General features: G+C 36.7%; 2 protein-coding genes across 2 annotated transcripts in view; one reads left to right on the top strand and one right to left on the bottom strand.

Moving 5' to 3' along the window:
* Window positions 1–23,857, bottom strand: part of LOC149079972 (small conductance calcium-activated potassium channel protein 1-like) — a 185,696-nt gene that overhangs the window by 63,801 nt on the left and 98,038 nt on the right. The gene's annotated exons all lie outside the window — the stretch shown is intronic.
* Window positions 8,673–16,692, top strand: LOC149079973 (uncharacterized). Its single transcript, XM_089239922.1, has 3 exons — window positions 8,673–10,569; window positions 12,916–12,975; window positions 13,081–16,692. Exons 1-3 carry the CDS (start codon window positions 10,417–10,419, stop codon window positions 16,690–16,692), a joined length of 3,825 nt encoding a protein of 1,274 aa, XP_089096048.1. The 5' UTR covers window positions 8,673–10,416.

Here is a 23,857-nt window from a genome sequence, read left to right as displayed (position 1 = left end):
TGCGTATCTCACTCCTCATAAAATAATTATTATTAGAAACAAACAAAAAAGCAACAGTTTCATCAGAAATATAAGCTAACACAATATGCTCTTCTAATTAAAGTAATTAACTTTGGTATGAGATAAAATATAGATTTCTGTTTCTCTTTGTTTGGATAGAAGCTGGTTTTCTAAGATAGCATTTCCTTTCATCTTGCATAATGTGTGGCTTTCTTTGTTATAGTATAGAAAATAAATCGGATTTTAGTCAAATGGTATAAAGCAGTTTACTACATTTCATTCAAAAGGGCATTCAACCTAAAAAATTTTCATTTGAAACCTAGTTAATAAACAACGATATTAATTGCATCTGTGCCAAAGAGCTACGCGTCAACGTGAAGTTTAATCACCCTTCTTGTTAAAACTAATTATTATTAATCAATACTTTTAATTAACGAGAACCAAGCACGCCAGGGTTACTGTATTTGCATAGGGCGGAAATTACTGTTGATTGAAAGGGGAAAGAGCAAAAGAGAATCGATTGAATGAATGAGAGCCATAAAAACAGCTGCCGTGGGTAAAAGCTGATATTGCTGGAAGAACTGTTTTGTAGTTTATAGAATGATTTTCTCGAAATAACAATCATTTACGAAGACAGTTCAAAAGATTTTCGAATATTGATCACATATATATATATATATACCAAATAGCCATTGAATTTAATTATTAGCAGATTTCAGTCGCTGCAATTTAAACCTTCAAGATATCATTAATTAATGACTCGCAGCAATCTATTCGATATCATATTCAAACGGAAATTATAGGAATAAATGAGAAGCTATATCTACATATTTTTAGTTTCAGATTTTATAATGAATAACCTAATTTTGAGGAAACAAAAGTTTTAAACACTAATTTTATTATAGAGAAAGCCGTTTTCCCGGCCTAAAACATATCAAAGAAAGAGATTTTCTGGATATTACAGTCGAATCCCGTTATAACGAACGCCAAGAGATCGGATGAATCCCTTCGTTAAAACGAAATTTCGTTATAAAGAAATTCCAGATTACATAGCATTGTTCCTATGTAAACTTATTTGGGGGATTAGAAAAGTGTTCGTTAAAACGAGATTTTCGCTATAACAGTATTTGTTAAAACGAGATTCGACTGTAGTACCTATAGATGAACGTCTTCACTCAGCATAACACGTTACTATGTGTGTTTACTCAGCAGGAAGATCTAGAAAAACTTTTCCGTTGATGTCATTTTTATATATATAATATGTTTCTCATTTTTTTGTTTTATAATCACACTGCTTTCTAAAAATTCAATATTTCGTCAAATGAACTACAAACATAAAATAACATAAACAACTTGGATAATAAATTGATAAAACAACTGGATAGATCTGATAGCATTGAAATCGTATTGTTTTAATCAAATGTTTGCAACAATAAGCATATCCATAGAGCAATATCTATTGGATTAGAAAGCATTGAAACATAGAATTTCAAATGATCACCATTTTACCATCAACTCCTAATATATGCATATATATAACATACATTCTAAAAATAGATACTGAATTAGAAACCAAATGTATTCAGAATTCAAAATTAAAATATTTCAAAAGCCATAGTATAGCGCCAAAGGCAGCTGTATACTCATAACTAGAAATTATAAAATTAGAAGAAAATTGAAAAGATGAAAAAATACAAAATAAATGGAACAATCACGAGGTCGTTCTCAAGAGGGAGCCCTCCCCCCCCCCCACATTGTTCCAAACAGCAAAAATGTTTCTAATGATGGTAGGCCAAGAATAGGCATAAATTTACCATCAGTTCCCCCGACATTTTTACAAAAAACAAACTCTAGAAGTCAAAAAGCAAATATGAGAAATACAAAAAATAGAAAAAACTAGAAAACACGAAATATATATACATTAGTAGCACAATATTAAATGGACACCTCTACAAAAGTGTGTTTGAAAGTTAAAAAATAGAAAATAAAAATTTAAAAATGAAAAATGAAAATTTTTTCATTTTTTGTATTTTCTCATATTTGCTTTTTGACTTCCAAAGCTTGTTTTTCGCAAAAATGTCGGGGGAACTGATGGTAAATTTATGACTATACCATCATTAGAAACATTTTTGCTGTTTGGAACAAAATGTGGGGTTTTCCCTTGAGAACGACCTCCTTTGTTCCACTTATTTTGCATTTTTTTCATTTTTCGTCATTTTCAATATATATTAGAAATTGATGGTAAAATGGTGATCATTTGATTATTTGAAATTATATCTTTCAATGCTGTTTAATCCAATAGATATTGTTCTATGGATATGTGCTCTATTGTTGCAAACTTTTGGTTAAAATATTGCGATTTCAATGCTATCAGATATATATATATATATATATACTGTATATGTTGAGAATATGTTATTAGTATAGAAATTAGAAATAGACTTTTTATTATTGACTTTGATGCTAGCCGCGTATTTCGTGTTTGATACAGCATGACAAACATCTTTTATAGAACAAAACAAGCTCAATTTATTAGGCTTTAGCGGATCACTCTCCATTAAGAAATGTGACTATCTTCGAGAGTCTTCCTTATAATTCACTAAAGCCTCTTCATTTTGTTATAGTCCTTGCGTGTAGGGTTCTATTTTCGTCTCATCACCTCTACGTATCACACAAGAGGATCTTTCGTTTCGTGTCCTTTATCATAAATTTTTTTTATGTTCTGAAACTCCACACGAGCCAATGTGTAGAAATAATAGACTTTTATTTACTTTCCATTATAGACGAAAAGCGGAATGGCATTGTTTCTGGTAAAATGCCACGATGGAGTAGGAAATAATACAGAAAAGTATATGTTTTGTATTATATACTGTATAACGTATTTGTGTGTGTGTGTTCGGGTTGTTTGAAAATAAGTATTAAAATTTTATAGGGTTGGTAGAATGAACCTAAAGTAACATTTCGTCAAAGAATGTGAGTTCTAAAACCCCACACTTAGTTGATAGAGAGTAAGCACTGTTTAGGTAAGCTGATAGCATTGTTTCGATGTCGAAAGGCCGTTATCCTCGCTTGGATTTTCAACGGCATAAATCACTACAAGAAACCTAGTCGATATGCATCTGATGTATGGTATTGTTATGAAAATGCATTTCTCAAAGGTTTTACAGTACACAACTCCTAAACAGAGGATTGCCGAATCGTCAAAAGTCTACTGTGCGCTAGCAGTTTTACGACAGATCTGTCGCTTCTAATGCACGTGATGTGGGATGAACAAAAAGTTCCTCCCACATCACGACTTCTGGAGCTTTCAACTCCTAGATGAATCTATGTTCCTGCTAGAACGAATTCTTACAAGATGAAGCTATTTTCAGTGCAGTTCAGTTAATATGTTGGACATATCCTGGGTATGAGCCATTCTATTGCATAGAGAGAGGTTCTCACAAGACGAAAAATATCGATCAAATGTGTTTGCGAGAAGCATTGGAGAACACATCATTTGAATCAGATGCCCAAGGACAGGATATCACCGCTATTGTTTCACTTCTGACTCTTCAATTAAAGGTATTTGAATCGAAACAGTAAAGTGACTCATATCCTTATTTATTTAATTTCAGATCTACAACTGATTTTTGACTGTTCTTCACACCACTTTAATCGAATGAAAACTCATCAAAAAGTTGATTCAAATGTCAAGCGCTACATAATACAGACCGTCAATAAAATGTGTATGTCGAGTGGATGTTCAATGTGACTTAAAACAGCGCGCTTAACAGACTGTGTTGTTTATCTTATCATACGTCATCAATATAGTTGCCATATCTTCCAATAGTTCTCGTAATGTGCCATATAACTTATGTATTTTTTTATAGCGCACATAATTATTGAACTTGACGGTCAAGAAACCGGAAAAAAGAACAATTCCATTAAAGAAAAACTAAGGTGTGAAAAAAAATTTCATTTAAATTGCCTTTTTTGAAATTTTCATTCACGTCTTTTGAACCAAAAAAGAAAACAGTACCCGATAAACAAAGAGTGAACAAAATTACTTGTTGAAAGCCTCTGGCTTTTTTAACGACTCTCAAAAAGGATCATATTTTCTAACAATGTCTTCTTGTTTTATGTCAATTTCGTAAAGAACGAGCATTCTTTTGACATTTTTTGATAAAAAGTAAGCGAATTATTATTATTTTTGTTCTCTACTTTGGGCTCACTCCTCCACCTCTGAAGGCGAATCTTTTCAATAAAAGATAAAAAAGAATAGCTTGGGCAGAAAAAAAGAGTACCATAATGACGGAAGCATTATGTTTCCAGGATTTTGTTTCTAGAAAAGTAATGAGAAGGTTTTCTTCTCTAACAATAAGTAAAGTTCACGGATCACACACGAAGAAGAAAGTTTGTCGACTGAAGAAAATAGTCGATGTCGTAAAGTAATGTAAAGAAAAGAATCTTGGTATAGAAAATATACATTGCCGAAAGTGTTCGAAGCTTTCAAGGTAACTGCAGGTTTAACGTAGCGTGTAACGGTTTCCGATAAGATACGAATTAAATTTTCTGTCTCATATTCCATCAGCCAGACATATCTTCCCTTGAGTATACGTTTAAGGATGAAGATTGTCAATATATACTAAGAAATCAAAACTCAGCTAAATATAGACTTTTATATTGAAACTTTATCCATATTTTCTGTTTGAGGGCGTGATGTATGACATTTCTGCATAAAAAATGATGAGCAAAATACTGTGGCAGTCCATTATAATGGGAGCTAACAATAACGGAGGAATTTGCCGTTATAAGTAAATTTCAGGATTTTGCTCTATTACAGTATTTCTCAACCTCTGTTAACCCAAGGACCAGTAAAATAGATGAAAAAATTCGATGGATCTCTTGTATCCCGTATTACGGGACATTCTTGTATTTTTGATTATTCCGAATGTTTTTATACATTTTTCCCGTTTTCTCAATGATGCTTATTTGAATTTGTAATGTTTACTAAAATCATGAATAAGCAGCGTTTTCATACTTACTTTGGTAATTATAGCTATTAATAAAAATATTCAGGGATTTTTTGAAGATTTATGACAACTTTTTTTTGATGACAATTGGTGATGTCCCATATTTTACCTAATTTAAAAAAATTCCAGTCCCCCCCCCCAATTTTTTCAATGAAATATGGTCATCAGGTGGTTTGAATGCTTTTTTCGTCAAGTATATTTTTGTTTTAATACTTATTTTAATTTTAATAATTGTTTGCTGAAATTTATAGCAGCCTTTTATTGCCCCATCGTTTACCCATTTTAGCAGTAATTAGAGCATTTGTCGTAAACTGAATTTTTTTTGGTTACAGAGAGAGAGAGTTAGTGATATCACGTATACAGGAACGCAATTTCCCGTATTTTCCTTCATGACGTATGGTGAACCTAAGTATAAATATACAATTTTTATATTAACTCACATGGATATCGTTAATATCAATTTAAACAATTAAATAATTTTTCATTCAGTTAGAATTGAATTACCAAGTCTGTTTGCGGACCACCTGTGCCATCGTTGTGGACCATATCTTTCGGCCAACCCCGGAAAGTTTTTTTTCTCCCTCTCTCAGTATGATTTTACAGCTGTTAAGAAAAGGACTTTGAATTGCAAGTTACGGTCAAATAAACCCTAGCAATGACCAAGATCTCTTAGTCACTGGGAGAAACGAAAGTCCAATAAAATCGTCGCGTATCCCATGTGTATAGTTGGAAAGCCTAAAAATAAGAAGTAGGGTTGAAAAATGTGACTTTTCTGTGTTCATCCCATACTAGAATGTAATTCTAACTCAGACTAATGTTTACGAGGAGCACGTGCGATGATAAGTGATATCAATCCATCCTTTTAGTTAAATTCTTGAAGGAAGAAAAGCTGCATTTTTTTTTTGAAGATTTTCTTGACGTTATAGCTAGAGCTTCATAATTTTCAAACTCCATATAACCCATTCAGATTCTGATGCCAGAAAAATGTGTGGGTTGCTTTTTCTCTCAGTAGAATTTTTTCTTTCGACCTGAGGGAGTTAAGCCCTGACTTAAAGGAGTGTCTACGTTTTGAGTTGGAAATATGGTGAATATGAACTTTGGGGGGCTTTCATTAGAGGGCAGAAAGTTGAACTTTCAGGGGTTTTCAAAATGGCTTCCAGAATAGTGCCTCCGGGAAAAGCGTGATTTATTACATAAAATTCAGCAATAAAATTCTGGGAAAAATTGTATGTGAAGATGAATATACCCTGCATCAGTTTGGTTGAAAAAAAATGAACGAAGTGAATTAGTTCTTCACAAAAAAAATTAAAAAATTATGAAAATTTGAAAAAAGAAAGATTTGCTGACCTTTATGTTTTTAATGCTTTTTTGAGTATCAAAATTGCACAAAAGCATTTTGAAAATTCCAAAAAATGAATGTACAGGTCTGAAAAGAATAACATAATATTTTTGTCTTTAACATTAGCTCTATCGGATTTAACTTCACTTAACCCTTCATTCGACAGTGTTGACCTCAAGCAACATCATTTTCTGAAATTTCTCTTGTAAAGACATTTCATATTCTGAGTTCGTTTCGGCATTGATGCATCTAAGTAACTCCTAAATGTTAGATTTTCACCTGTGAGCTACTCATGAGGTTTCTATAATGATCGTCAGAATGGCACAAAAGTGCATATACGCGCGTCTTCTACTTCTTACAATCCAAGGAAGAATGATTGTTAGCCCTTGAATTTTGAGCGAAATATTGCTGTGAACAACGATGATAAAATAAAATTAGTTGGCAGAAAAAACCAATCAATTACATTTTTATACCATTCTAAACTATGTAAATGATATACGCAGGGGTGATTCCATAACTCCCCTTGGCGCATTTTACTGGTGAACCGTTGATCTCAGAGGCATACTTCCAATTAGAAAAAGTATCCAAATGACGTGTAAAACTCAGATACATAATCTATATTTTAAGGGGTGATACAGTTATCAGAATAAAAAAATACTATTTTTATACGGATACTCTGTCCGTAAAAATTCAATTAAAAAGTTGTTTCCCTGTCTCTTCTGAGGAAAAAAAATTCCACTTCAAGTGTATTATTCACTATTTTAACAAATCGGAGAAAAATCGGGAAAAACAGCATAAAAACTAACGGGATATGTTTTTCCTCATTTATGCGGTTTTTTTCAATTTTTTCCGATATTTCAATTCAAATATCTCATTGAATATTACATTTTGGAGCGTGGAATTTTTTTGTTGACCTTAAGAAGTACAGGGCAACAACTTTTTAATTGGGTTTTCAAGGACAGGGTGTCCGTATAAAAAGTTCGTTTTTATAATAACTATACAACCCCTTGAAATATGAATGACGTATCTGAGACCTTCTTCACGTTATTTGGATACTTTTTCTAATTGCCTCAAGGATCAACGGTTTGCCAATAAAATGCAGCAAGCGGAACTATGGAATCGCTCTGCATAAAGTGTGTTGTATGATATATTTTTATTAAAACATTCACATTGTCAAATAATAGCATACAGAGAACCTCATTTGCACTAATAAACCTGATTTGATAACTCTTGAAAAAAGTTCTTCTTCTGAATATTTGAATGCTTTTCAATTAGAGGATCAGTAGGAAAATTTACTGCGAAACTTCAATTCAAGTAGAAGAATTTTCAGGAAACATAATGGTGGCAGCAAAGTCCATTTTTTATGCGAAATTACTCAGTCAATTTTATGGCGTCGCATCAAAAAGCTAGACATAAAAAATCACTGCTTTCACTGATGTCTACTATGGAGTGACTTTTACTTTTGTTTGTGGCAATAAGCAATGGTTCCAGCATCCTATTTCGTGGGAATCACCATCTAGTCGTTGAGTTCAGGCGGAGAGTAGACGATCCTTGATTTATTTATTTTTTTCTTTCTGATTACTCTCATGTCACTCCGTCCATCGGATACGGAAGCGCTTTAGCCAATATCTCTGATTAACTCAGTTGGTAGATCGTATGTGTGATCTCAAACATTCAGTGATCAACGTCTAAAGCAATCGTGGCCAATAAAGCCTCCTCTTGCCCTTTTTTTTTCACTCAATACCCTAACACTTACGAGATGAGCTCAACAAACCTTAACGTAATTGTTATGTACATTAACAACCGATGTATTGAATTTACTAGGGTATTTTGTTATTCAAAGTGTTGAGTCAAACAAATCAACCAGATAAGATCGATAAACTACATACACGAGAATCATACATTACTGATTTTTATGAGAAATGATGTTTAATTGAACAGTTCGTGTGATTAATGCACAAGATGGAATATACAGTATTTCAAAATTTCAATGTAACTTACGATTTAATAACGCTGAATGGAAATAATAAAACAAGTTCATCGAAACTGCATTATTATGAGTACGGCATAAGCCATATTATGCAGGATGTCTGGGCTAAAGGTATTCAAAATTAATGGCTAATACTTGAAAATCCCACATGCATCGTTACGAAAATGCTGCATAGACTATAGGAGATTGCTCCAAGATTTCCACCAAGGTCGCACTTGATTTTGAGACACTTTTTTGGAGTAGTTGTGTTGACTGTCAGCATGAGGGTGCCGTAGTCGGCTGAAGTTGGTGATCTGTGCTTTTCCAAAATCTGGGTGCAAATGCGAGCCTATCTCTTAAGTAGTGGGAAAAGGGGGTTACTGGAACAAAGGACTTAGTACAGTCAAGGCTAGGACCGGAAAAAGGCGCAAAAGGCGTTCGATGTACGCATGCGCGTCAGGTGCTTCTTGGGGGGGATTATTCATAGGGTCCTTGAACTTCGGGAATATATTCTACAGGACTTTTTTTCATACGAAAATTATAATTGATCCGTTATAAAAGAATACCCAATATGATGTTCTCAAGAAAATCGCACCTGTCCCCTACTTTCACTTTCGGAGAAGATCGTTATGCACCTGTTCACCCGGGGGACGTTCTCAAGAAGGTGCACCTTGCTCGACCTACTTTTACTTTCGATATTGAACACCTGTTAACCTGTGGGAATATGGGATATACTTTTTTTTCAAGGGGGGCGTTCTCAGAAGATGCACCTTGCTCGACCTACTTTTGCTGGCCTTTCCTTTGGATATAGAACACCTGTTAACCTGTGGGAATATAGCATATACTTTTTTTCCAAGAAAACTTTCACCGCTGACAAAAAGCCACTTTTACTTTCGGTCCGAACACCTGCTAACGCACTAGCATTCTCATATTAAATCACTGCATTTTCTTCCGCAAGCGGATAACGCCAACTACCTATTTATACAGGTGCTACCCTCATTTTCAGTTGCTTCATCTGCTGCTCCTGAAGTAGTTCCACGTCTTCACGAACTCTCGTGTAAGTAAAAATTTAATATTTCTTATATTCTATTTTATTTTCGTTTTAAATAATTATAGATAGACGATAAAATATTTTTCATTATATTTTCAGTTATCTGCCATGGAAACAACATCCAGCAAGGATACTATGAACGCCGTAAAACGTGTTCAGAAGGAAGATGAGACCAACTCGATGAAACGTCCGAAAATAGCACCCAGCGAAGTGAGCATGTTTCCCGTATGTGATGGCGTACACCTATCGGTAGTCATCTTCAAAAATACTTTAAAAGTTCACTTACGAATGTTTGAATCTGGTGGAGACGGATCCCTTATCCCTACAAAGAAAGGGATATCGATGACGCCCTACGTATTTGAGACCTTACGGGAGATGATGTCGAATGAACCCCGAAAAGTATTCTTTTTTGTGGTATGCGAAGATCTGTTGGTGAAGTCAGACGGAGAAAAGGTGTTGCTTCAACCGATTTACAAAAAAGAAGACGGTACATTCAATACGGCTAAGAACTATATAACAATCTACCGCGATTGTTTCATGAAGTTAGCTGATCCGGCAGCGAAGTGCTCGTCGTATTTAAGACGTGTGAAGTGCATCGACTTCATGCAGGATTGCATGAAGAAAAACGTATCATTTTCAGAGACCGCGGATCCTGAAATTGCATATGCTGAAAAACTCAGTGACATGCTCGAGGAATGTATCAACGACATTTTCCAGTGTGATGGATGTGATCTTGATGCCCCGGGTCAGAGTTCTCATGATTGTTTAAGCCAATCTTTTGACATACGACTCGTGCGATATTTCAACCGGGCGTTCGCTAAAATTAACATGAAGAGTATTGCTAGGGATTTGAATGTTCATCCGAACTTTTTAAACAAGTTAGATTTTGAAAACTTTATTTTACGCGTGAAGGACCTCTATTCACGTAAAGATCCCCTACCCTGTTGGATGCTATGAGGGAAATAGCCCCATCAACTTTCTTCTTCCCCCCCCCCTTAGGTGAATAAAAACCCCATCCGCTTGATGAACTCTCCTCACTTGAAAGATGTCGGATCTTAACGAAGATTTTCTGGACTTTGGCATACCTCTTGACGAACTGAACGCGTTGTGCGACTTCTACGAAATCGAAGAACATTTTAGCGAAGTGCAACCAGACTTCTTCGATACACCGTCTTCTCCGAAAAAGCAGAAAGTTACTGTAAGTACTTTTGATATTATTACTTCAAATTTATTTTACAATTAATTCTAATTAGTATTACTTATTAGTATATGTTATGTTTGGGTTTGAAGAAAGACTTGATTTTGAAATGTTTAAATTTTCCGGTTCAAATACAGGGATTTTTCTCTAATACTGGATTACACGTTACCCATATGGAAGACTGGTTGAACTCTAAACATTAGATCCAGCCCAGTAACATTTTAACTTTCACAAATCAGAGTTCAAATAATAGGAAGAAAAAAAAAATTTTCGTAGAATTTATGAAATTCTGTCATTGTGCATTTGAATCAAAATATTTTAATAGACAATGAATTCCCAAGTTTCTAGAACATTGCAAAGCATTGACGGTTACTATATTATGTATCCAACTGAGTATAAATTCTCTTATATTTTATTGAACAATAAATATTTATCAACACCGAAAAAAGGGTTTTATAATGGGGAGGGGGCTAGTTTGATTCAAAATAATCATACTTTGGTCACATGAGATCTGAAGTATTTGGGGGGATATCATTATATATAAATTGATTTTGTGTGTGTATATATTCTCTATGGAAATCTACAATTTTAGATCGATCGTCGTCAAATTTTGCATATGTACCAAATGGGACCCGACTTAAACAATAGGCTACTTTTGTCAGACCTGGGTAAATGGGTGAAAAACTGTCTGGCAACAAATGGGTTTTGGGTCTCAACAATTACTTTCAGAACGTTTGCTTTGGTTACCGTGGTTCCCTAACAATACGTTTCAGATATGCCTTTATTAATGGTTTGTCACTTCTGTCAGTGTATGTATAATAGTTTATGCCTTTATAATGGTTTGCTACATTTTCAATACTCCCAGTAATGAGGCTTTTCGAATAGACGTTATAATCATCATCGCTTTGAGGACCTGGAAAATGGTGATCCTCATTGAAATCAGTGTTAAAATTGCTGATTTTACTATAGAAATGCAGAAATTTAGTGGGGTTTTTCACCACATAATTCATTTAAAAAATTGTATTGAATTCTCAAGTTTTGAAATATTGAGTCCGTTTAGAGATACGAAGCCCAAAAAAATTAAATACGAAGTAATTAGTTGGGACTATTTTCGAGTTGGATATTCATGCAATAACATTGCTTTCAACTTTTCATTTATATCTTCTCAAGCATGAAAATTAATGTCTCCGTTAATATTCAACTGCATAAATTCATATAGTTTAAGTTGTTTTTAAAATTAATTATGGACCCATAAAGTGCATCGAAGAAATTCCACAGCTTTAACCAAGCATTTGCGGAAGCTGAAATAGGCAGATGGATAACTTGAAGGGTCGAAATACCTAGCTCTCTTTAAGAAAGGAAAAAAAATATATATACATTTCTACGTTTCTGAGTCATCATATTGGTTAACTTAGACACGGTTTGCATGTCCCTCAAAGAAAGAGGGAGATATCAAGTGATCCAAAAAGCTTCATTGAAGAAAACCCGGGCAACGTCGGGTATTATAGCTAGTATTTTATGAAGCGCAAAACTTTTCCGGATTGACGTTTGTTAGCGTTAGATTTTTCTACTCGTTTAATCAAATCTATTAGACATATTTTCAAAATTCGTATTTACCCATTAACGGAGAATAACAAAAATAATGAGGATACCACTTCAGCCATTTATTGACAAAGGAAAAAATTAAAATTTCGAATGGCAAATTTCCATACCAACCGGCGTTAATGGGTTAAGAAACGAAGTAAAAGTTTTATAAAAAAGGACCGGTATTTTCTGGTAAACCAAGATCTGATCTTGGAGAATGAACTCCAATGTTTCCCTAAGAGTTTTCCTGTGAATATTACTTCAAAGTCGCTTATATACTCAGTGACTCAAATCGATGTGCTATATGAGAGATGTGAACAACTTAAGAGTTACATTAATTGAGAACAGGTCAGAAATATTTTTTTCCCACTTAAAAACCATAAATCAAAATTCCACATTTTTATGCATATTAAACAGATAATAATTAACCATGTCTGCACAAGGCAACTTCAGTATGGATAGTCAATGATATGTCTGACATAAGAATCGATTGAGATAAAAATCACATAACGATAAAATTAATGTCTTTCTCCCATATCGTCAACCATGACCGTTTCTTTCATTATAGTGTTTGATGTTGCCATTTAATCTTATGGGTACCTGATGTTTACGTATTTTGTTTTTCCATAAGACAACTATTTTTATTTATATGAATAGTGTATTATTTTAGATAAAATGAATAGATTTTTTGTACCCACTTCGTCAGGTATTTTATCTGTTTGTATTATTATTTCTCAGACGTTGTTGCATTTCTACTTTCAGGATGCGCAATCGAACTCTCATGAACAAGATGGTTGCTTGCCAGGCACATCGAAACAGACGGTAAGTAATCAAATTTATAGATTACTGAGGAAAAAACTTAAACATATGAAAGGATTCGAGAATTTTATTATTATTTCTCAGACGTTGTTGCATTTCTGCTTTCAGGATGCGCAACCGAACTCTTGCAAGACTTGTGGTAAGGTGTTTAAAAGGCTACATGATTTACGTCGACATACAAGAATCCACTCAAAAGAAAAAATTTTTACTTGTAGAAAATGCAGCAGACGCTTTTCCCGAGGCGATAACAGACGAAATCACGAGCGGCAATGCTTTCATGGGGCGGGTGCTCCCCCAAACCAACAGGAAGATGCGTTGAACACTTTCACAGTTATAGTGATAGAACCAACTTCCGATAACGCATATGACCCCATTCTTTTCTTTAACGAGGTTCGAGTCGAAATACAAAACATCATACTCCGGGAAGTAGGTGTGAAAAAGGCTCTTAAATTTTATATTGTGCTGAACGTTCTCTTCTCAAGAAGAACAGAATCCAATGAAATTGAATTTATACAACCTTTTTTCCGCTCGAGAGTGGAACTCATACATTCTGAGGATGAACTCGGTGATAAGATAGATTCAGCTATAAAAAAAATTCTGTCTTCGCTCGACGAGTTTACAAGAATGGGCAGCGGGTGGGTCTTTGATAAGGTTTTAAAATTAGACCTGAATATAGCTGCCTACAACCCATTAGCAGCAGCTTCTTACTTACCCATACCTCCATCAATCGTGAACAGAAAAGCGATTATAAACATCTCAAACACGGATAATAAATGTTTTATTTGGAGTGTATTAGCAGCCCTTCACCCCCAAGACGAGAATCCGCAACGAGTATCAAAATATCTACAGTTCGAGCATGAGTTGAACATGGGTGGGATAGAGCTCCCAGTCAAAATAACCCAAATAAATCGCTTTGAAGAACAGAACCCACACATTTCTGTCAATGTCTATGGGTTAGCGGATAATGAAATCTTCACGATGAGGGTGACAGAGGCAACCCAACGTCTTCACCACGTTGACTTGCTATACATATGTAACGAAAATACCAGTCATTACAGTCTAATAAAAAACATGAGTAGGTTGTTATCCCCTCTAACTAAGCATAAAGGTGCTCGGTTCTATTGTCCTTACTGTCTACATAGGTTTTCTAGAGAAAATTTGTTGGTCGAACATAAAGAGTATTGCAAACCTCACGGTCTACAACGAATATGTATGCCTAATGAAGATGAAAAATGGCTTAGATTCACTCAGCACCAGTATCAGCTACGTGTTCCTTTCACGATTTACGCTGACTTTGAGTGTATCTTAGAGAAAATTTCTTGCTGTACTCCGAACCCAACACACTCATCCACTACCCACACAGAAAAACATGTACCAAGTGGTTTCAGTTATATTATAGTAGGCCCTGACACCACACTTTATAAACCCCCAGTGGTGTATAGAGGAGAAGATTGCGTGCAGGTATTCCTTCACATGCTGGTGAAGGAGAACGCTAGCATTCAAAACATTCTTAACACCGTGAAGCCCCTTAACATATCCCAAGAAGACGAGAAAAAATTTCAGGATGCTGTTGTATGTATGACGTGTGAGAAACCGTTGGGTGGTGATAGAGTTCGACACCATGACCACATATCGGGTGAGTTCGTTGCAGCGTTGCATAACGCGTGCAATTTACAGCTGAAATATTCTAACCATGTACCTGTAATAATACATAATTTGAGAGGGTATGACAGTCATCTAGTCATGCAGGCGGCAGGGCTCTTCAAAGATCAGGATATCTCAGTCATCCCTAATAATTTGGAGAAATACATTTCTTTCTCGATTGGGGATTTACGTTTCTTAGACTCATTTCAATTCCTACCGGCTTCTTTAGATAAGTTGGTTGGCAATCTTACCCGTTCAGATTTTCGATTGACTGACAGCATTTTCGAAGATGCTGACCTACTTGTGAGGAAAGGGGTGTACCCGTACGAGTACATCGACTCGTTCTCTCGATTTTCAGAGACTGAATTACCACCCCGCGAAGCTTTCTTCAGCAGTCTAACTGGAACCGATATAAGTGTGGATGATTACACTCATGCACAACTCGTATGGGAAAAATTCGGCATTCAACATCTCGGTGATTATCATGACCTTTACGTAAAATCAGACGTGCTTTTACTAGCAGACGTGTTCGAACGTTTCAGGAACCTTAGCATGAGCTATTACAAAATTGACCCTGCGCATATGTATACAGGCCCTGGTTTGGCTTTTTCGGCATGTCTGAGGATGACCGATATTAATTTGGAACTTCTCACAGACATAGACATGCATTTGTTTTTTGAATCCGGTATTAGAGGAGGTGTTTCTATGATCACCCATCGTTACGCTGAGGCTAACAGCCGATACAGCGAACAGTTTGAACCCAATCAACCGACCAAAGAAATAGTGTATTGGGATGCAAATAACCTTTATGGTTACGCTATGTCCCAATACCTACCATATTCAGGTTTCCGATGGTTGAGCACAGAGGAAATATCTAACATAGACATCGCAAACGTTCCCGAGGACTCTCCGAAAGGATATGTCTTGGAAGTCGGGCTAGAATACCCCAAAGAACTTCACAATGACCATAACGATTATCCGCTAGCACCTGAAAACATGGTGATAACAGAAAAGTTGTTTTCAAACCATATGAAGAGCGTGTGGGGGAAAATTAACCCGGAGGGGAAACCGTCCGAATGCACAAAGCTAGTTCCCAATTTATACGACAAAGAAAACTATGTAGTACATTATCGCAACCTCCAACTCTACCTCACCCTCGGTCTCAAAATAAAATATATAAAAAGGGTTATAGAGTTCAATCAAAAACCGTGGCTGAAACCGTACATTGACTTTAATACCGAACGCCGTCAATCAGCTTCGAACGATTTCGAAAAATCGTTCTTCAAACTGATGAACAATGCAGTATTCGGGAAAACCATGGAAAACCAGCGGAAGCATGTTAACGTAAAAATTGTGCATAAGGAGAAAAAAGCTAAAAAATTAATTGCATCCCCAGCCTTTGAAGCCTTCAGAATTTTTAGCAATGGATTGGTTGCCATAAAAATGAAAAGGTTAAAACTGAAATTAGTTCGTCCTATGTATGTGGGTTTCGTAGTTCTGGACGTGAGTAAAATCAAAATTTATGATTTTCACTATCGGTGGGTTAAATCACAGTTCGGAGAAAAAGCGCAACTTCTCTTCACCGACACAGATTCGCTAACGTATGCAATCGAAACCCAAAATCTACACCGCGTGATAAAATCCAACATGGACGAATTCGACACTTCAAATTTTCCTCCAAATCACACCCTTTACAACCCTCATAACAAAGCAGTGCTCGGGTTGATGAAGGACGAATGCCCCGGTGACCCCATTCTATCGTTTGTCGGTCTTCGTTCAAAAATGTACAGCATTGTTACGGCTAAGGAAAACAAGAAAACGGCCAAGGGAGTCAGCAAAACCGTTTCCCGCAATCAACTGCATCATGAGCTGTACAAGTCTTCGCTTTTCGATCAAGTGCGGTACAGACATACGATGGTAAAAATCACGAACACTAAGCACCAACTCCACACAACCATGGTACGAAAAGTAAGTCTTTGTCCCCTTGATGACAAACGCTATATATTAGATGATGGGGTCTCAACATTAGCTTATGGACACCACGCGATTAATCCCCACGGAGAAGAAGAAAGTTGATGTAACCAACAGAAAAATAAATGCTTATTGTACATGTTTCTAAACGATTGTGTGTGTGTGTGTTTTTTTTTTAACAACAGGAGACACAATTCAGAGAAGAAAATCTTTATTTCCAGTACGTTTTTTACAACTCAAGCCATCTTTTCATATATTTTTTATTTCTTATGTAATAATGCGGTAAACTTATCTCGTATAAACCTTGAAGAAACTCTTTCTCACCCGGAACAGGTTTCTTTTTTTGAATGCTCACGACACTGGATAACAGTTCGGAAATATTTGTATTATCTATCTCCACCCCTTTATACACAAGCTGACCGCTCGGTGACCATTTGATAACATTTGGGTAATCTTTAAGGTGACTTATAATTTTTCCCGATATTTCACGGTGAGATTTCGGTAAATTTAACAATATATCAGATGATGCACTTTTCTTCAACGGCGGTTTACTGAGATCGCGCATTTTAGGTTCTTCTTCTTCTTCATCGAAACGGTCGAGTGGCGAATTGTTTCCTAAGGCAGTATTCCTCTTGTTCAAAATCTGTTGATAAAACTTTATTTTAACCTCGTTCGGTAATTCACTGTTCAGTATCTTCGCCATTTCAGTATCTAGTTCCGTAAGCTGCGGCTCTTTAATAACATGGCGGTTCATTCTATCTTCTGGAACAAGTACCATAACTTTTTTAGCGAATTCCATGTCCTATCAGACTTGAAATCAAACCGATTGCAGCGGGTAAAAGAACTTGAAGGAAACCACCTTTTTGTATGAGGATCTTTCTCTTTTTATAAAGAGGTGTTTTCCTCTTTGCTAACGTACGGAGCAAACCTTTATACTTTTGAAGTTTAGCTTTTTGGAGGGTGGATATTGGGATATTACCATGCAGTAAATTCAATGCACATTCACAAACGGTTTTGATGTCAGAATTTGGTAACCGCTTCAATAATTCTTTACGTTGTCTTTGAGGACATCCGCTTAACAATCTCAGCACTTGTTGCTTCCTCGCGGACATATCGTTGAATAAATAGTGTCGCTGACGTACCCAGTCTTTTAACGTCTCGGTTGATAGACATACTGCGTTTGCGTGGGTAACACGTTGGTGCGTAAACGCATTTTTTCATCCGTTTCTTGCCTAAGATCGATCGATAAATATGAATACGGAGATTTCGTTGCATCTGCGTAACTTTCTTCGAAAAAATTTAATTTCGTAGGATACAACTGTCTCCCCAAATGGGTGATTTGGTTCAAATCCCTCCGGTTTTTAAACAGGAAAATATAATGCGCGTTTAGCGTTATTTCCCGCAGTTTCTTATGAAAGAAATTCTGAGTTACAAAGATAACCGATAAATTTCGATGGTGGCTATACTTAGTAAATAGCTTAACCATTTTCTCTTCTCCCGATAACTCTGACATAAAATCATCGAAAATCAGTAAGGCATTGGAGACTCCCTCGAAATTACAATCGTCTCGGAATTCAACATCTCTAATTTCCTCGTGCAGTGGCTGAGATTCTCCGTAAAACCATATCACGCGTTTCGGTAAAGGTTTGATAAGCCTTTCACGATGTTCGAGCAGACCCTTTAAAAAATATGTTTTCCCGCTACCGCTTGCACCTGCACAGACGGCAGTGAATGGATGGTGTAACGTTAACGGTTCCATCGTGAAAAATGATGAGACATGAGTTGTGCAAATCAATTTTATTAAAAAGAAAAGTATTTTCTTACAAAGTTAAACACACGTAAATCGTTGTTCACATTGAAGCGAGATACAATAGAATTCATACTTTCACCCATACATTTACAGTACACGTAATAAATAACATAATAGCCACAAACTTGGGTATCAGCTGACTGCAGCGCCACGTCATTGTAGGTGAGTCGTTGATATCTTCTCAGGAATTTCGTGATATTACCTTTCTGAAAGTTTGAAGGATGTCTTCCGAATGAGTCAAAAAACTCCGCGGTCAAATTGTCATGAAGATATATAGCCAACCAATGTGTTCCAGACTCTGCACTGGTATCTGTGTTAACGATCAGAGCTGTAGGATAATTTCGTATTCTCGAAGGCAACGCGTCACTAGCGTAAACGTTCCTGAAAACTTTTTTCGTTTTCGGGTCTCTGCGGAGTGCTCGACGAATCTGTTCGGAATCCATCAGCCAGAGAAATCGCACAATACACTTCTCGATTTTGTTATCTCTATAAGGTTCTGAAACTCACCATATATGATTACCGAGATGGTTTTAGGTAGTGCTTTCGCAAACTTTAGTTCCACACGTAGATTACTATGTTTCACCAAGTGTAAGTGTCCGCAGTCGCTCTGGTCGGGGAGTAGGGAGAAACAAAATAGAGTGTAACCACTATGAAATTCTTCTCTGGTTATGTCTATGCCACGATCTTCCTCGACTCGAAACAGGTTATTGTAGGCTCTTACGGTGTTTCCGGTCTCAAAGTTAGGCTCTAGGGGTTTGTGGGGGACTGGTCGACCATCAACATATACGGAGACGAAGTTGAGATCGTAATGCTTGAAATCGAACGGGTTGCTTCTAAATGTACCGTTGAAAGATTCATTGTCAACTAGGCCGATGATAACTCGTTGAGGCATTGCACCCAGATACACATTGTCTTGGACGAATGACATGCTTCCCTGTGCCACAGAGTAAACCTTACAAAGTACTCTATTGATAGGGTATTTCGCAGTGGTCTTCTCCAATGCTTTAGCATGCCCGATGGCAACAGCTGGGTTAACTCTCACCTTCCTTACAAAGAGGCTGGCATGATCTATGTGCACGTTATAATCAGCTGTCGAGGATATTAGAAAAAACGATGGTTTCGAACGCACTAATCTAAGTTTAACATCTACCAAGTTGAGTAACAGTCTTTGTTGAAAAAAAAGTGAACAGTGTACTCTTCCCAATAGGTCGTAAGATCTGCTGTTTGCAATGTGTTTTGACCGCTCTTTCATACCTTCGTTATTTTCGTGGTCGGCCATGGAACCTGCAGTGTCCTTGTGGAAACCTTCCATAGTGAGGGGACCCATCTTCGCATCTCGACCATAGTTCAGCAAAGTTTCGATATAGGCTCTGTAAGGGTAGGTGTGAGACGAATTCGTGATATTCCTACCATTGAGAGAGACGTCCACTTGGGAGAAGAGGGAATGTAGCGGTAGATTCGCAGGAGAAACTAGGTCGGTATCAAGAAGTGGTTTACCGTCCTTCTTTGTGACCCTCAACTTGACGTGTAGTTGTGTGGAAGATAGGTCTATGTAATCTTCGGTGCTACCTGTAATGTTGAACTCAATCGGACCGTCTTTAATACTGGAAAGTGGGAGAAATTCAATCCATTCTCCACCTTCTATGGCGGTTTGAGTAGGGGGTAAAGCGAACAAATCTACTTCGCTTTTGAGACACTCGGGTGAGTTTGTCATGATGAGAGCCATCTTCTCAATCGAAAATATCGGGTGCTGTTGCCTTCCTAGCTTTCTTACGAATGACGTTTTTTCTCGCTAAGCGTTTCCTTTTATGTCCTCCGAGCATTGTTTTAACTTTCGTAGAAGCTTTATCACTCAGCAAGCGACCAGCCTCTTTTGCTCTTTCCACCGCAGCTGTTTTCAAATCTCTACCTTGTACGACGTCATTGGCAAAATCTACACCTGACCTGAGAACCTGACGGCCAAGAGCCTTCGCTCCTTTTTTGAACAAAGGCATAGCCGATCGGAAAAGGGAGCTGAATATTGAACCGAAACCGTAACCCCGTTGCAGTGGTATACCCTGATAATATCCAAGACCTTGACCCGCTTGGTTGACGTAATAATCAGTTACGCTGTCTATACAACAGCGATACGGGCGGTAAGACATCATAAATGTTTCAGTCGGAAGTGGAGTTTAACTATCACCTTCCCACGTTCAAATGACACGAGATGACCTGTGTGCGTCCTTATATGAATGTGAACTGTTTCAAAACTCCTTCGGGCTAGAGGGATGTAGTGACCCCTCTCGAAGGCTGCGTTGACGATGTCGCCATCGTGTCCTTCGGTTTTTACGATTCTTAATAACGGGGCAAAGGTGTTGCCGACAATCTGCGGTTCGACTATATCACAATAAACGTACAACAGATGAAAGTCTAGTTTCGGATCAGCCGTGAAAGGCCCCTCTATCATCATTCCTTTTATCTCACCGGGTTCAAAACCTAGATTCTCTGCTATTCCTGTATGTAGAATTAACTTAGCACCTTTCCTCGTAGCCACCTTCACTTTTTTCGTGGTTTTGTTGAAAATCAAATCAATATCTTCCTTTCTAAAATTTCTCGTCATCACCTTAATCAGGTCTGTGGTACTCTCGTAGAAACCACAAGGGATGACACCTTTTTTTATCACTCCATCTCCAGAATTAAATTCAAAGCTGTTAGACCGTTCCGTTATGTTGTGGAAAGAATGGGGAAATATCAGCTCTGATAGAGCTACTTCCATATCCGAATCAAACTCTAACGCGCTGGGGAGTTTTGTGACGAAGTTGGAAAGGGTGTTATCAGGAAAGAAATTCATGCTCGAATCGCTTGGGAGCGTTAAGTAGAACGAAGCCATCTTGTTGAAATGAGTAAAGATGGATTGAGTCGCTGTATTTATATCCATGATATAAACTTTTCTGGATAATGCATCCACTTTACGAGTAGCTCTGTTTTACCTTGCCTCTTCCTTTTTCTTAGAATTTTTTCTATAGGAAAGGTGTCTTCTAGTGTGGTCTTCGTCATTTCATGTTCGTAAAATGTCCCTTTAATTTTTTCACCCATCAAATCTTTTAGTCTGTAGACGGGTATCTCCCTCGGTATGTATTCATCCACCACGAAAACTTCATGTGTAAAATTAGACTCGTATCCCTTTTCAAAAGGGTGTTTCGTACGAGAAATACGAACGTGGTCGCCGATAAAAAACTTTTGTTTTACTTTTTTAACCTTTTTCTTCCCATAGAGGTTGTCCCACACCCTCTTTTCGTTTTCTTTATTAACTTCGGTAGGACTCATCATTATACTCCTGTGAAACTTATTATTATACCCAAAAACCAGATCTTGTAACACGTCTATGTATCTATGCGTGTTATTTTCTGTGAAGTATCGCCACATCCTCGATTTCAGCGTTTTATTGAACCTTTCTGCTATCGCAGCCTTTGTGACGTCATCCTCTGTCGTAAAGAACTTGACCCCTTTTTCCTTCAGAAACTTTTGGAAGACCTTATTCTTGAATTCGGTGCCTTTATCCGTTTGCAGAACATGTGGTTGCCTTTCGACAAATATTTGATCAAACGCTTTCACCACGCTCCGCCCCGTTTTGTCTTTGAGCGGGATGGCCCAAGCATATTTAGACAACACATCAATACACGTTAAGATATACTGATAACCGTCGTTGTATTTTACCAGGTTTCTCATGTCAACTAAATCAGCCTGGAATTGTTGATTCATTGCACCAACTATAATACGGTTCCTGGGGAACTTTTTTCTTCTTTCACGATGGAGTGTGTAAGATTTTTCCCCTTCTAACCACTTTCTTATTTTTGTTCGAGAAAATTCCCCTTTTAGAGCTCGATATAATGGTTCGACACCACCATAACTACCCTCACTCTTCGGATTTCGGTATACATCTTCCATTTTTTTTTTTTTAATCGGAGTGAAAGTGGAACACGGGTTCATTCCTCTTTTATAATGGGGGGGGGGGGGATAAAACCGGGACCTCCTGACGCGCATGCGTACATCGAACGCCTTTTGCGCCTTTTTCCGGTCCTAGCCTTGACTGTACTAAGTCCTTTGTTCCAGTAACCCCCTTTTCCCACTACTCTCTTATTTAGAGAAGTCTCTCCACAGAAAGAGAGAGAGAGAGAACATACATAATCAGGAATAAAACATTTAAAATTCATGCATAATATGTGATGCAGGCAAAATAAACTTCTGAGTTATTTGCATCCTAATTCGGAAGACAGATGGCAGCACTTCTGGAATATATGACCGACATCAGTCAGAAACAAACTTAAAAAAAATGTCAATCCCCCACATAATTTGAAAGAGCGTCTGCAGCAATTGTTTTAACACAGTGTTTCCCAAAGTGGGCAATATCTCCCCCTTGGGGTGATGGAAGAGTACAGGGGGCAGTATAAGTTTAGGGTTCGGTACAGAATCCTATGGGTTGAATTGAGTTGGGGAGCGATAAGAAGTAAACAATTTTGAATTAGGGGGTGATGGAGTGAAAAGTTTGGGAAACTATAGCTTTAATCCCTTGTCAATCTAATTTATTTCTGAAAAATACATTAAAATAGGGAAATTTCAAGAGTGTTTGAATGAATGTTTTCGATTTGAAGACGAAATACTTCTTCTATTATCCTTTAGTTTCTCAAAAAGGTTGACAAAAAAGTGTTTTTATTTCACAAAATATTTGATACTTAGACAAAAAATATGTTTCTTTTGTTAGAACCTCGTGATTGTTCTGGCAGAGATGACAAAACAAGTGTCACCTTGAAGCATGAAGACCAAATGGTATCTTTTTTGAAGAAGGTTGAAAGACTATGCTCGTTCATCTGAAGATGTAAGATATGGATCCATTGAGAAAATTTGCTTCTCTCTTCGCGATTATTTTTGTTTCGAAAGCTTGCTGGAGTGACTATACTAGAATAGGACTTGGCATAGCTGACTAACACAATAACACATCGTACTTCCGACGGCTAAGTAGATAACATTTTATAAAAGAAAAACATCAATTGTTTTGGCACTTTTTGTTCCCAGAATTTTCTGCTACTTAGAGTAACAAAAACTGTTGCTTTCTGTCGAAACAAAAGGGGAAGAGCTATGCATCTTCGCAGTCCAAAACTTCAACTCCAATCGACACAAAAAATAAATATCACGAGTTACCATTGAAAAATATATGAAGCTTTTGTAACTTTCCCCAATTTTCTGTCAGTTTTCTGAATTTTGAATGTCTTAAAGCATAAATATTAATGAAGTTTGCATTTATTTTACGAACAGTTTAATTTAATTCTTGAACAATTTAAAAATAAATGTCGAGTAATTTCGTAAATATTAATTGTCGGTTAAATTCAGGTATTTAATCATGGTTAGATATCTATAGTCGCAAAAGTATTACTGTATTATAGTAACATTTAATATCCAATAATAGTTAAAAAAAATTGACTT

This window comes from Pholcus phalangioides, unplaced genomic scaffold (genome assembly GCF_987345545.1).
Source record: "Pholcus phalangioides strain wild (caught in Gottingen) unplaced genomic scaffold, Ppha-v1.0 ptg000011l_1, whole genome shotgun sequence".
NCBI classification, from domain to species: Eukaryota; Metazoa; Arthropoda; class Arachnida; order Araneae; family Pholcidae; genus Pholcus; species Pholcus phalangioides.
Note: the sequence above shows the minus strand (reverse complement) of the source record. Positions and strands in the feature narration are given on the sequence as shown.

Coding starts and splice junctions, on each gene's coding strand:
- LOC149079973 (XM_089239922.1), top strand. CDS start 10,417: ATGTCGGATCTTAACGAAGATTTTCTGGACTTTGGCATACCTCTTGAC. Junction 10,570..12,915: donor CGAAAAAGCAGAAAGTTACT/GTAAGTACTTTT, acceptor TTCTACTTTCAG/GATGCGCAATCGAACTCTCA. Junction 12,976..13,080: donor CAGGCACATCGAAACAGACG/GTAAGTAATCAA, acceptor TTCTGCTTTCAG/GATGCGCAACCGAACTCTTG.